The sequence below is a fragment of the Aristolochia californica genome, unplaced genomic scaffold (genome assembly GCF_029961685.1).
Source record: "Aristolochia californica isolate CCGP_79_NKW_82.1479 unplaced genomic scaffold, dmAriCali1.0.hap1 SCAF_11, whole genome shotgun sequence".
Lineage (NCBI taxonomy): Eukaryota > Viridiplantae > Streptophyta > Magnoliopsida > Piperales > Aristolochiaceae > Aristolochia > Aristolochia californica.
The window spans coordinates 10,882,747-10,895,520 of NW_027181782.1; the positions used below are offsets into that span (position 1 = coordinate 10,882,747).

General features: G+C 46.2%; 2 protein-coding genes across 2 annotated transcripts; both read left to right on the plus strand.

Annotated features, from left to right (window-relative positions):
• The first annotated feature begins 10,200 nt into the window (after positions 1 to 10,200).
• On the plus strand, positions 10,201 to 10,773 carry LOC137943613 (uncharacterized mitochondrial protein AtMg00860-like). The gene has a single exon (XM_068789071.1). The coding sequence runs from the start codon at positions 10,201 to 10,203 to the stop codon at positions 10,771 to 10,773; it is 573 nt and encodes a 190-aa protein (XP_068645172.1).
• Positions 10,774 to 11,999: 1,226 nt separating this feature from the next.
• Positions 12,000 to 12,569, plus strand: LOC137943614 (uncharacterized). Its single transcript, XM_068789072.1, has one exon. It carries the CDS (start codon positions 12,000 to 12,002, stop codon positions 12,567 to 12,569), a length of 570 nt encoding a protein of 189 aa, XP_068645173.1.
• The last annotated feature ends 205 nt before the right edge of the window (positions 12,570 to 12,774 follow it).

Consider the following 12,774-nt stretch of genomic DNA (forward strand, 5'->3'; position numbering starts at 1 on the left):
TTAAGAAAATATACTTCAAGATATTGTACTCTAGTTGGAGGCAATCTTGTTACATGAAGGAGTAAAAAATAAAATGTGGTTGCAAGGTCCAATGCGGAAGCAAAATACAGAGTCATGACACATGCAGTAACCGAGCTTCTATGGATAAAATCTCTTCTAGAAAAGTTAGTATTCCACAAAGATGGCCCAATGGAACTTTATTGTAACAATCAAGTTGTGATCCACATTGTCTCCAACCCAGTCTTCCATGAGAGAACAAAGCATATCGAATCAGACTGTCATTTTGTGAGAGAAAAGCTTCAAGAAGAGATTATAAGTCTTAAACATGTCTCAACTCATAGACAAGTTGTTGATATTTCCACAAAGTTAGTTAACTCCAAGGTTCTCTCCACTGCATGTGCCAAGCTGGGGATGTACGATATCATTTCACCACCAGCTTGAGGGGCAGTGTTAGAAGATATAGGCAAGCTTGGGTGTTATTTGTGTATTTATCTTATGTTTTTTGTTTCTTCCTCACTCCTACTAGGGTGAAGGGTATACTTGTAATATTGATACTTTTATCCTCTATAAATAAAGCTTAAGGGGGAGGGTTTGGATGAGTTCCATAGCCCTAATTCTCCCCCCCACTCATCCTCTCCTCTCTCTCTCTCTCTCACAATCATCCTCTCCTCTTTCTCAGTAGTCCTTTCTCCTTCCTTCTCTCTTCTCCTCCTCTCTTCTTCTCCTTCAATATTCTCCTCTTTATTCTCTCAACCTTGAAGACCTACTAGTAATGGAGTCATAAAAACAACAGAGTCTAGTTTCTTATGCAATAAACCATTTTTTTATTTTGAGCTATATTTTTTAAGATATCAATATCAGAAGTGCCAAAGATCACTTCTACTGAAAATCTCTCTTTTTCATATTTTCTCTCCTATTCTCTCCTTGCATTGACTTGAATTTATTTTCCTTTTCTCATAAAATCTGAGTTTTTTAGCCAAATTTCTTTTCTAATGAGATTTTTTTTGTCAGACTTATTCACTCCATGAAGTGCTCATTCAAGATATGCAATATCTTCCTTTAATGTTGTTTTCAAGTTTTATGTCTTTGTTACTTGGTTGTGTATCTTCCTCATAGTTAACTCTAAATAATTGTGGTCAACCCAAAAAAGTTATACTTGGTCAAGTTTATTACATTTTATCGTTATAGTCTCTCCTATTTTTCAAAAAAAAAAAAGTCACTTTGGAAGTACCAGTGTTGCATAGTCATCTCCTTCTGGTTAAAGTTGTGTTCCTCTAGTATTTCTCCAGTTTATCATCTTGTGTTTTTATCACTTCAAAGCAATGCCAATACCCACTACCTAAAAAGTATAGGAGTGTGCCCAACATCCAGTTTGAGTCAAGTCTTTTGTTCTTCAAATAGGATGTGATTTGTGTTTCAACTACCCTTAAAAATGGAGTAATCTCTTTGTTAAGCCCTAAAGTTGGGTATTTTGTTATAGACTCGATAGCCGAACGAGTCATTCAAAGGCGTCACAACGTGTGTTTTGTGTTCTTGAAGTGCAAGCCATAATGGCACTTTTGGTAAATCTGTTTTGCAGTAGCTACTTAATATTTATGTTGTATGCTTAAGCTCTTTGAGCATGTAAGCCTTTATTTATGTTGTATGCTTCAGCTCTTTGAGCGTGTAAGCCTTAATGGCCACATTGTAAATATTGAGCCTCAACGAATAGCTTAAAGGGGCAAAATGAAATGAAGAAAGGGGAATGAAATTGAAATAAAAAAATAGGACAGGTTCTCCTCCGACGAACCAGGTTACGGTCTCCCTCAGAGCTGTAGGTTACTATCTCCCTCAGAGCCGTAGGTGACTGTCTCCCTCAGAGCTGGGTTATCCTCCATCTCCTCCCCTCTATTCCGAGCACTTCCCTTTTCTCCTTTTCCTCACTTCACCCAAAATTCGAAATCATAGGAAGACCAGAACGTCCACAGTACCCTGGTGATGAACCTGTGCTGGATGCAGAGCTCTCCTTCCATTGGGTTACATGATCCATGGTCAGAGACCATAACACGTTGGTATCAGAGCGGGGAACTATGGGAGAGATGTCAAGCCAGGAAGAGAGGTTTGAAAGGTTCAGATAAGAGATGCAAGCAAGGTAGGACGATGCAGAGGGTCGACTGGCAAGCATGCTGGACAGCACGATGTCTCATTCAGTCTCTCAAGCGATGTCTTAGCAGATGTCTCAGCATATGGAAGAGATCATCAACCTGATTCGTAGGACACCCACTCCACATGGGGGACGCCTAGAAAATCATGGACAAGGGGGACACTACAGTCCAAATGGAGGGTGTCCAGAGCCTACCACCATTCCAAGGTACACAAAAAGGGAATTTCCGGTCTTTAGCGGGTCAGAGGACCCGTTATCTTGGATATACCGCTGCGTGAAATTTTTTCCCCATCAACATATTGCTGCAGTGGACAGAGTTGGGTTGGCCGCATTCCACATGCTAGAAGAAGCGCAACTATGGGGCCACCAACTGGAACGGGAACATCAGGGCATCGGTTGGGAAGAATTTAAAGAATATGCAACATCCGGTTTGGGCCTTCCACCCACAGGGCATCGGTTGGGAAGAATTTAAAGAATATGCAACATCCGGTTTGGGCCTTCCACCCACGTTAACCCATTGAGCGGTCTCATTATGTTAAAATAGACTGGTAGTGTTGCTGATTACCAGAAGAAACTTCAGGAGAAGTTAGCCCAAGCTAGCCAAGTGATCAGAGTAGATCAGCAAGTTAGCTTCTTCACAATAGGGTTAAATGAGGCCTTGAGGTTGGAATTAGAACTCTTGGCCCCCTCAGATTTGACCCGAGCTATGAATTTCGCTCGAACTTTGGAGGCCAAAAACAAATTTCAAAACAAGAAGCCAACGTGGCCAACTGGGAAAACCACCTCTGGAAGGTCATCCACCTCCTCTCACTGGCGCAGCAGTCCTTACAACCCTCCTCCCTCCCACCCAAAACCCCCTCCAACACAACAACCAATCATCAAAAAACTCACCGGACCAGAAATGGAAGCCCGGAAAGAAAATGGGTTATGCTTCAATTGTGATGAACACTATACCTTCAGGCACCGCTACAAGAAACGTTTTTGGGTGGAACTGGAAGACAAAGATGAGGAAGACCCACAGGTGGAAGAGGTTGCTGCTGAGTAACCTGCGGTATCCATCCACGCCATTACAGGCATTCAGACCACCACCACAATGCAGGTCTGTGTGCTAGTTGGTGCCCAGCCACTGGTCGGTCTCGTGGACTCAGGCAGCACACACAATTTCATCAGCCTTACCGCCGCCAAGTATTTGCAACTTCCTGTGAAATCCCAGCCAATCGCTTCAGTGTCTGTTACCAATGGGGACAAAGTGCCGAACTATGGGGTCAGCAAGTCTGTCCAGTTCTCCATTGCTGGACATATCTTCTCAACAGATTTCTGCATCATACCCCTCACTCGTTTTGATTTAGTTCTTGGCGTTAAGTGGCTCTAGACTTCGCTTCCCATACTATGATCTTTGAATTGCAGCACACCAGAGTCACACTTCCAGGCCGTCATACCGAAGGTTCAGCACAGCTGCATACCATCCAGCAACAACAGCCCACTGTCAACACGTTGGAATCATTGTTGGATGAATTTGCTGATCTGTTTCACCTACCCAGCAACCTACTGCCATTGCGCCACTGTGACCACAAAATCCGTTTGAAGGCTGGCTCCAAGGTTGTGGTGGTGAAACCCTATCGATACCCCCACCTCCAAAAAGATGAGATTGAAAGACAAAGTTCTGTCATGCTCAATCAAGGCCTCATAAGGCCGAGTACCTCTCCCTTCTCGTCCCCGGTCATCTTGGTGAAGAAGAATGACCACACATGGCGGTTTTGTGTTGATTACCGGGAATTAAATGCCAAGACAATTAAGGATAAGTTTCCCATTCTGGTGGTGGATGAGCTACTAGATGAACTCCACGGGGCCACATTTTTCACCAAGCTCGACTTGCTGTCCGTCTATCATCAAATCCGCATGCATCCTCCGGACATAGAGAAAATGGTCTTCCGCACTCACCATGGCCATTTCAAGTTCATTGTCATGCCCTTCGGCCTCTTCAATGCGCCATCCACATTTCAGGCATTAATGAATGAGGTATTTTGCCCCTTTATCAGAAAATTTGTCCTTGTTTTCTTTGACGATATCCTGATTTTCAGCAAGAGTTGGGGGCAACACCTCCAAGACCTGCGTCGAGCCTTCAGCATCCTCCAGATGCACCACTTATATTTGAAGCACTCCAAGTACTTTTTTGGTTAGCCACAGGTAACCTATTTGGGCCATGTGATAACAGCAGCCGGCGTCACTATGGATCCCACCAAAATCGAGGCGATACTGTAATGGCCACCACCCCGCAATGTTGCTGCCTTACTAGGTTTTCTGGGTCTAGCGGGGTATTACAGAAAGTTCATACAGAATTATGCACACCTCGCAGCGCCCTTATCCAACCTGCTGCACCATAACACCTTCCAGTGGACGGAGACAACAGAGAACTCCTTCAAAAAGCTCAAACAAGATCTCGCTTCAGCACCGGTGCTGCAGCTGCCAAATTTTGACGACGACTTTGTGCTGGAATGCGATGCCTCTGGCAGCGAAATTGGGACAGTCCTTCATCAATCCCAGCACCCCATTGCATACTCAGCCAGCAGATCATCCTTCACCATCACAAATTGCCAGCCTACGAGCAAGAATTAATCAGGTTAGCCAAGGTTGTGCAACACTGGAGACCCTATTTGGGGCCGTTTCTTTTGCATCCGCACTGATCACCCCAGCCTCAAGTTCTTGTTGGACCAACGCATCTCCACGCCACCTCAACAGCACTGGATCAGCAAGCTCATGGGCTTTGATTTTACCATGGAACACAAACCAGGTCCCTTGAACCGAGCAGCGGATGCTCTCTCCCGTTGGTCAGACGCAGCGATGCAACTCGAAGCCATCAGTCACCCCACACCACTGCTGCTAGAGGCTATATGTCAGGAGCACCAGTCCACAACAGAATTACAGCAGCTGTCTCAGAAAATTACAGCAGGTCAGATGGCGCCTCACTGGTCCATCCTGGACCACCTCATCCTATACAAATGGTGGATCTACCTCCTACCTTCATCTCGCTTGGTACTGAAAATTTTATCAGCCTACCATGACAGCGCACATGAGGGGCTCCAGAAAACTTTACAGCAAGTACACGGCAATTTTTATTGGGCTGGGTTGAGGTCTCATGTTGCTGAATATATTGCTGCATGCCTGATCTGCCAGTGCAATAAGGCTGACCATTTGTCTCCGTCTGGGGTGCTCCAGCCCCTCGACCTTCCCACTCAGGTATGGTCCGACCTCTCCATGGATTTTATTGAAGGCCTTCCGAGAGCAGCGGGCAAATCCATCCTTTTGGTTGTGGTTGATTGCCTTTCCACGTATGCCCATTTCATGCCCATGGCCCATCCGTATACAACATCCACAGTCACCCAATTTTTTTTGACAACATTGTCTGTCTGCATGGCATTCCCAAGTCAATAGTTAGTGATCGGGATGTGATCTTTACCAGTGACTTCTAGAAGGAACTCTTTAGGCTTTGCGGCACGAAACTTAAATATTCGTCGGCCTACCACCCTCAAACAGATGGTCAGATGGAAGTAGTGAACCGCACCATCGAGATGTACTTGTGGTACCTTGTGGGGGACAACCCCAAGAAATGGGTTCACTGCATTAGCTGGGCCGAGTATTGCTACAACACATCATTTCATACAGCCTTACAGGAGACCCCCTTCAAAATTCTCTAAGGTTGGGACCCCCCCCCCCCCCCCCCGTCTGCTCTCATATACCACAGGGTGCACCCGCGTGCAGTTGATCACGCCTTGCAGAATAGGGATCAGTTGTTAGCAAATGCCCTCGCCCGGCTACGACTAGCTTAGGCCCGCATGAAGCTTCAGTATGATCAGCACCACAGGGATGTGCAGTACCACCCCAACGAATTTGTTTAGCTCTGCCTCCAGTCATATCGCCAACACTCCCTTGCAGGGATGCTCCACAAGCTATCCCCCAAGTACTTTGGGCCCTGCAAAATTTTGCAGCGAGTGGGACAAGTTGCCTATCAGCTCCAACTGCCCCCAGAGTCTCAACTACATGATGTTTTCCATGTTTCCTTGCTCAAACCTCTCAAGGGACCAGCACCTCAGTCCATCCCTGCTCTACCACCGATTGAAGATGGTAGGGTCTCTCTCACTCCGGTCAAAATTCTGCAGACCAGGCAGCTCGAAGACAACCCCCAGATTTTGGTTCAGTGGTCACATACTGATCCGACCTAGGCCACTTGGGAAGATTTACTGGTGTTTCAGAACGTATAACCTTCATTTGAGCTTGAGGACAAACACTCTTTCAAAGGGGGGAGTGATGTTATAGACTCGATAGCTGAACAAGTCATTCTAAGGCATCGCAGTTGAAGGCAGATCATGTGTGTTTTGTGTTCTTGAACGTGCAAGCCATAGTGGCACTTTTGGTAAATCTATTTTGCAACAGCTACTTAATATTTATGTTGTATGCTTCAGCTCTTTGAGTGTGTAAGCCTTTATTTATGTTGTATGCTTTAGCTCTTTGAGCGTGTAAGCCTTAATCATGACATTGTAAATATTGACCCTCAGCGAACAACTTAAAGAGGCAGAATGAAATGAAGAAAGGATAATGAAATTGAAATTAGAAAACAGGACAGGTTCTCCTTCGACGAACCAGGTTACGGTCTCCCTCAGAGCCGGGTTATCCTCCATCTCATCCCCTCTATTCCGAGCACTTCCCTTTTCTCATTTTCCTCACTTACTTCACCCAGAATTCAAAATCATAGGAAGACCAGGACATCCACAGCACCCTGGTGCTGAACCTGTGCTGGACGCAGAGCTCTCCTTCCGTCGGGTTACACGGTCCATGGTCAGAGACCATCACATAGTTTTTCTGCCTTTAATATTGAGCAAAGTGTGTTTTAGACTATGACAATTTGTCATATAGCTAGAAGTGATTTTTTTCTCCCACATTGTGTTTTGTCCAAGTTGGGTCTATAAGTCTTTTGTATCCCTAGCTTGAGGGAGAGAAGTAGATGAAGAAGTACAAGAAAGAGGTATTTTGTTTCACATGTTGTGGTAATTTTTGTGTGACCAAAATATTTAAGAAAGGAAGAGAACAAAAGATGAAGAATTTTGCATCTATGAAGATGTTTTTTTCCAGCAAAATAAGATTGAAGACCAAGAATCTTTTTCCTTGCAAGCCGAGGTAATAAACTCCAACTTGAGGGGGTGTTGAAGAGCAGGTATGAAAAAGTCTTACATGACTCTCATAGCAAGAAGTCTCACAAAGCTAGAATTATTATGATGGAGTGTTACATGAGTCTCATGGGAGGAGGTCTCACAAAAGAGTCTCAGTTAAAGGTGTTTTATTTATGTTACTCTTTTATTTATGTTTAGTTGTTCAATTATTTTAGGACTTATCTTTTAGTGTTCAACTTTAGGTGTAATTGGGATGAGGGTAATTTAGTTGTAATTGGATTCTACCTATTTCCTCTATTATAAATAAAGGCTCATTGTACTCAAATTACAACAATTTGGTGAAGTTTTTTCTTCAAAAAATCAACATACCATAGTATAAAAGGAGGTAAAAATAGGAAATACTTCAGCTTTGTCCTTCATCAAATATAAAAATGTAACTCTTGAGTAATTGTTATGGACTTCATAGCATCGAGAGTCACAGCTAGGCACAAGACTTAATTGTTGTTAAATTCAAGTTAAGTCATGGGGTACTTCTGTAATTTTTGCGTCAAGTTAATTGGCCAAATGTTGGCCCACTTGTATGCATCCCTTCCTTGGTTTATAAGGAGGACGGAAACTTGAAATGTGACAAGCAAAGTTCAGTAGATTAATTCCATTAGACTAGTTAGAATTCACGTCCTCCCTTGGAGCTCCACTCTCCTCACGCCCTCACTCACCTTATCTCTCTGAAATCACCAGCAACCAGTTGACGTTCAAAAACTACAACACCACTTTCTTCATCTTCAACACTGGAAGCAAGAGGGGAACACCGGGTGACACGATCCATGGCAAGAGAACCTAACATCGTGGTATCAGACAGGACCACCATTGGCGATTCCTCTTCCCCTACTGAAATCCGAAATTTGGTGGAGGAAAATCGTGTGGGAATGCAGACCCAGATTGACTCCATGCAGCAGCAAATTCTTTCCCTCAACGACACTATCCAGCTCCTGGTGGTTAAGATGGACAAAGCCTCCCCTCATCCTACTTCCCAGCACGGACATGCCTCCTCTCCCCCTACCCAACCACCGTCCCAGACCCTTCCACCACCACCCCCAATTCCGTCATCCCAATCCTTCAGCAATGGGCGTCCAAGGACTAGGCCATTTGTCGATGCCACAATTTGCCAAATTGGACTTCCCCAAGTATGATGGGTCTTCGGACCCTCTCATTTGGTTGCATAGGTGCGACCTATTCTTTTGGCACCAACGCACCCAGCCCGAGGAAGGGGTTCCACTTGTTGTCTTCCACATGTTCGATGAAGCGCTTCTGTGGTATCATCAACTCAAACACGAGAATCCTCTGTACAATTGGAAGCATTTCAAAGCTTCATGTATGTTGCGGTTCGGACCCCCAGCCCACCACAACCCTCTTGGAGAATTAGCCAACCTCAAACAAACTGGCTTGATAGAACAATACCAGAAATCCTTCCAAGAAAAGCTGGCATGTGCCTCTCACTTGGTGATCCCCAACCAATATGTTCCCTTGTTCACAAAAGGTCTGGTTGAGGCACTCCGCCTTGAGGTTGAATTACATGCCCCACCCACTCTCTACCACGCAATGAATTTGGCATGAACATTGAATGCCAAACAACTCATCTTGAGAGACTCTATTGGTAGAAGACAACCCTGGCCCGGCCAGGCCCCCCCCCCCCCCCCCCCCCCCCCCCCCCCCCCCCCCCTCTCCACAGCTGCTTCCCCCACTCCCCTGCGTCCAGCCCCCACTTCCATTCTTCCTACACAATCTCCACCTCCCCAATTCATCAAACGCCTCTCTAAATCTGAACAGGAACAAAGATGAGCTCAAGGCCTCTGTTTCAATTGCGATCATAAGTATCGTGCCGGCCATCAGTGCAAAAGGCTATTTTATCTTGATGGGGGCAATCCTGAAGAGGAGCCAGCAGTGGAGGAACCTGCCCTTTACCTCCACGCCATGACCGGCTTGCACAACACTAACACCGTGTAGGTCTACGCCCACATCCAAAATCTCATGGCAGTTGCCTTGGTTGATTTGGGCAGCACCCATAACTTTCTCAGCTAGACCGCAGCATAGCAATTGGGCTTACCAGTGCAACACAACTCTGGCCTCTCAGTTTCAGTGGCAAATGGGGAGAAGATTACCAGTATTGGAGTATGTTCAGCAGTCTGATTTGATATTGAAGGCCATCCCTTTGTCGCAGACTTCTTGGTCATTCCTCTCGCCAGGTTTGACTTAGTTTTGGGTATCAAGTGGCTTCAACAACTGGGTCCAATTTTATGGGATTTCACATCCTTAACGATGACCTTCACTTCTAGACAGTGAGACATCATTCTTCATGGCACTCATGCCCCCTCCCGCTGCACACTCCAGCACTTACAGGTCGCCACCTCAGATAGCAGTACCTTATAGTCCCTCATTACCGAGTTTGGGGACTTATTTATGGAGCCTCAGTCACTTCCTCCCATCAGGACTTGTGACCATTGTATACGTCTCAAATTGGGTACGAAGTCTGTCGTTGTCTGGCCATACCCCTATCCGCACTTGAAGAAGGACAAAATTGAGAGGCAATGCCAACAAATGCTCAAACAAGGCCTTATTCAATCCAGCAGGTCCCCTTTTGCTTCTCCGGTGCTGTTAGTGAGCAAGAAAGATCAGACTTGGAGCTTTTGTGTCGACTATAGAGAGTTGAATGCACACACTGTCAAGGACTAATTTCAGATCCCCGTGGTGGATGAGCTCTTGGACGAGCTCCATGGTGCCAACTTATTTACCAAACTGGATTTACATTCCGGGTACCATCAGATCCGAGTCTACCCGCCCGACGTGTAGAAGACGGCATTTCGTACTCATCATGGCCACTTCAAGTTTCTGGTCATGCCATTTGGGCTCTCCAACGCCCCCTCCACCTTCCAAGCCCTCATGAACGAGGTATTAAAGCCCCTTTTATGGAAATATGTCCTTGTTTTCTTCGATGATATTTTGATCTACAACGCCACTTGGGAGAGCCACATGCAGCACTTGCGCACGGTGTTTCAACTCTTACGTGCACACCATCTCTTTCTCAAGCACTTCAAATGCTCGTTTGGTGCTCCGGAGGTAGCATATTTGGGCCATGTTATTTCTGCCGCCGGCGTCAAGGTGGATAGTTCGAAGATCCAAGCCGTTGTGGACTGGCCTACTCCACATTCAGCAACGGCGTTAAAAGGGTTCTTGCATTTATCTGGGTACTACCGCAAGTTCATCCATGACTATGGTCAGCTAGCAGCACCCCTGATGTGCTTATTGAAACGCAATGCGTTTGCATGGTCCGAAGCAGCATCATACTCATTTGCTCAACTCACACTTGCATTAGCATCAGCTCCCCTGCTTCAACTTCAGAATTTTGAGGATCTTTTTGTTATTGAATGCGACACATCCGGGGGCGGCATCGGGGCAGTTTTACAGTAGCAAGGACTTCTCGTTGCCTATTTCAGCAGACACTTTGCATATGAGCGTGAACTTATCGGTTTATCCAAGGTCATTCAGCATTGGAGGCCATATCTCTAGGGTCACTGCCTTATCCGTACCGACCACTGCAGCCTTAAGTGCCTTCTGGAGCAGAGCCTTACCACGTCCCCTCAACAACATTGGCTCAGTAAATTGATGGGCTTCGACTTTCGGGTAGAGTTCAAACCAGGTCAACTCAACAAAGGAGTCGATGCATTGACCCGTCATGAGGTGCCAGAGCCCCAACTCCTGGCCATCAGTCAGCCCCACTTCTTACTGCTCGACACTATTCGGGATGAGATTCAGCAGACCCCAGACGTCCTCGCCCTCTGCCAGCGCATTGAACAGCAGCAGTTGGACAGCAGTTGGGCCATCCAAGATGGCCTCCTCCTATACAAGCAGTGCATTAATCTGGCTGCCACATCGCCATTACTGCCCACCATTATTTCCACCTATCACGACGGTACTCATGAAGGCCAGCAGCGCGCTTACTTCCACTTGAGTCGTGAATTCTATTGGAAAGGTATGAAGAGCATGGTGGCTGACTACATCTCCCCGTGCCAGGTCTGTCAGCGCAACAAAACCGACACTCTCCAACCAGCAGGTTTGCTGCAGCAGCCCCTTCAATTACCTACTCAAGTTTGGGCAGAGATCTCTATGGACTTCATTGAGGGTCTTCCAAAGTCATTTGGTAAGTCTACCATCCTGGTCGTGGTGGACCGTTTCTTGAAGTATGGCCACTTCATTCCTTTATCACATCCATATACAGCAGTGCATTTAGCTCAGATTTTCATGGACAACATTGTACGCCTTCATGGCTTACCGGAAACCATCACCAGTGACAGAGATGCTCTTTTTACTAGCACCTTTTGGAAAGAGTTTTTCCAACTACAAGGCACCAAACTGGCTTTCTCTTCTGCTTACCACCCCTAGATTGATGGGCAAACCGAGGTTGTCAACCGCACACTGGAGGTGTATTTGCGCTGCTTTGTGGGCGATAATCCGAAGACTTGGGTCTGCTGGCTTGCGTGGGCCGAATTCTGCTACAACATTTCCTACCATTCAGCACTCAAGATGACCCCTTCTTTCAAGTGGTTTATGGTAGACTTCCCCCTCGCCTGGTCTCTTGCCTTGCTGGCTCTTCACGTGTGGCTACCGTCAACCAGACTTTGCTGGAACGGGACAGCATGCTGGCACATATCCGTGAAAACTTACTGAGGGCTCAGTCGCGCATGAAGAACTCTTATGACAAAGCCCACTGTGATCACTCTTATGCCTCAGGCGATTATGTGTGGCTCTGTCTTCACAAGTACCGCCAATTATCCCTCCATGCATCCAAGTGTCACAAGCTCTCTCCCAAGTACTTTTGGCCCTTTCAGATATTGGAGGGTACCGGCAGCGTTGCCTACCATCTCCAGTTACCGGCTGATGCCCATATTCATGATGTATTCCACGTGTCTCTGCTGAAACCGTTCAAGGGAAATTCACCACTATTGCACACCCCTCTCCCTCCGCTTTGCGATGGCCGCATCCTGCCCACTCCAACTCACGTCTACCAGGCTCACAAAGTTAATGATCGTTGGGAACTGCTCGTCCATTGGGCGGAGACGGACTCGATGGAGGCCTCTTGGCAACTGTTGGCTGAATTCAGGGAACTCTTTCCAGACTTTGAGCTTGAGGACAAGCACTTTCTCCAGGAGGGGAGTGATGTTATGGACTCCATAGCATCGAGAGTCACGACTAGGCTTAGGACTTAATTGTTATTAAATTCAGGTTAAGTCATGGGGTATTTTTGTAATTTTTGCATCAAGTTAATTGGCCAAATCTTGGCCCACTTGTATGCGTCCCTTCCTTGGTTTATAAGGAGGACAGAAACTTGAAATGAGACAATCAAAGTTCAATAGACTAGTTAGAATTCATGTCCTCCCTTGGAGCTCCACTCCCCTCATGCCCTCACTGACC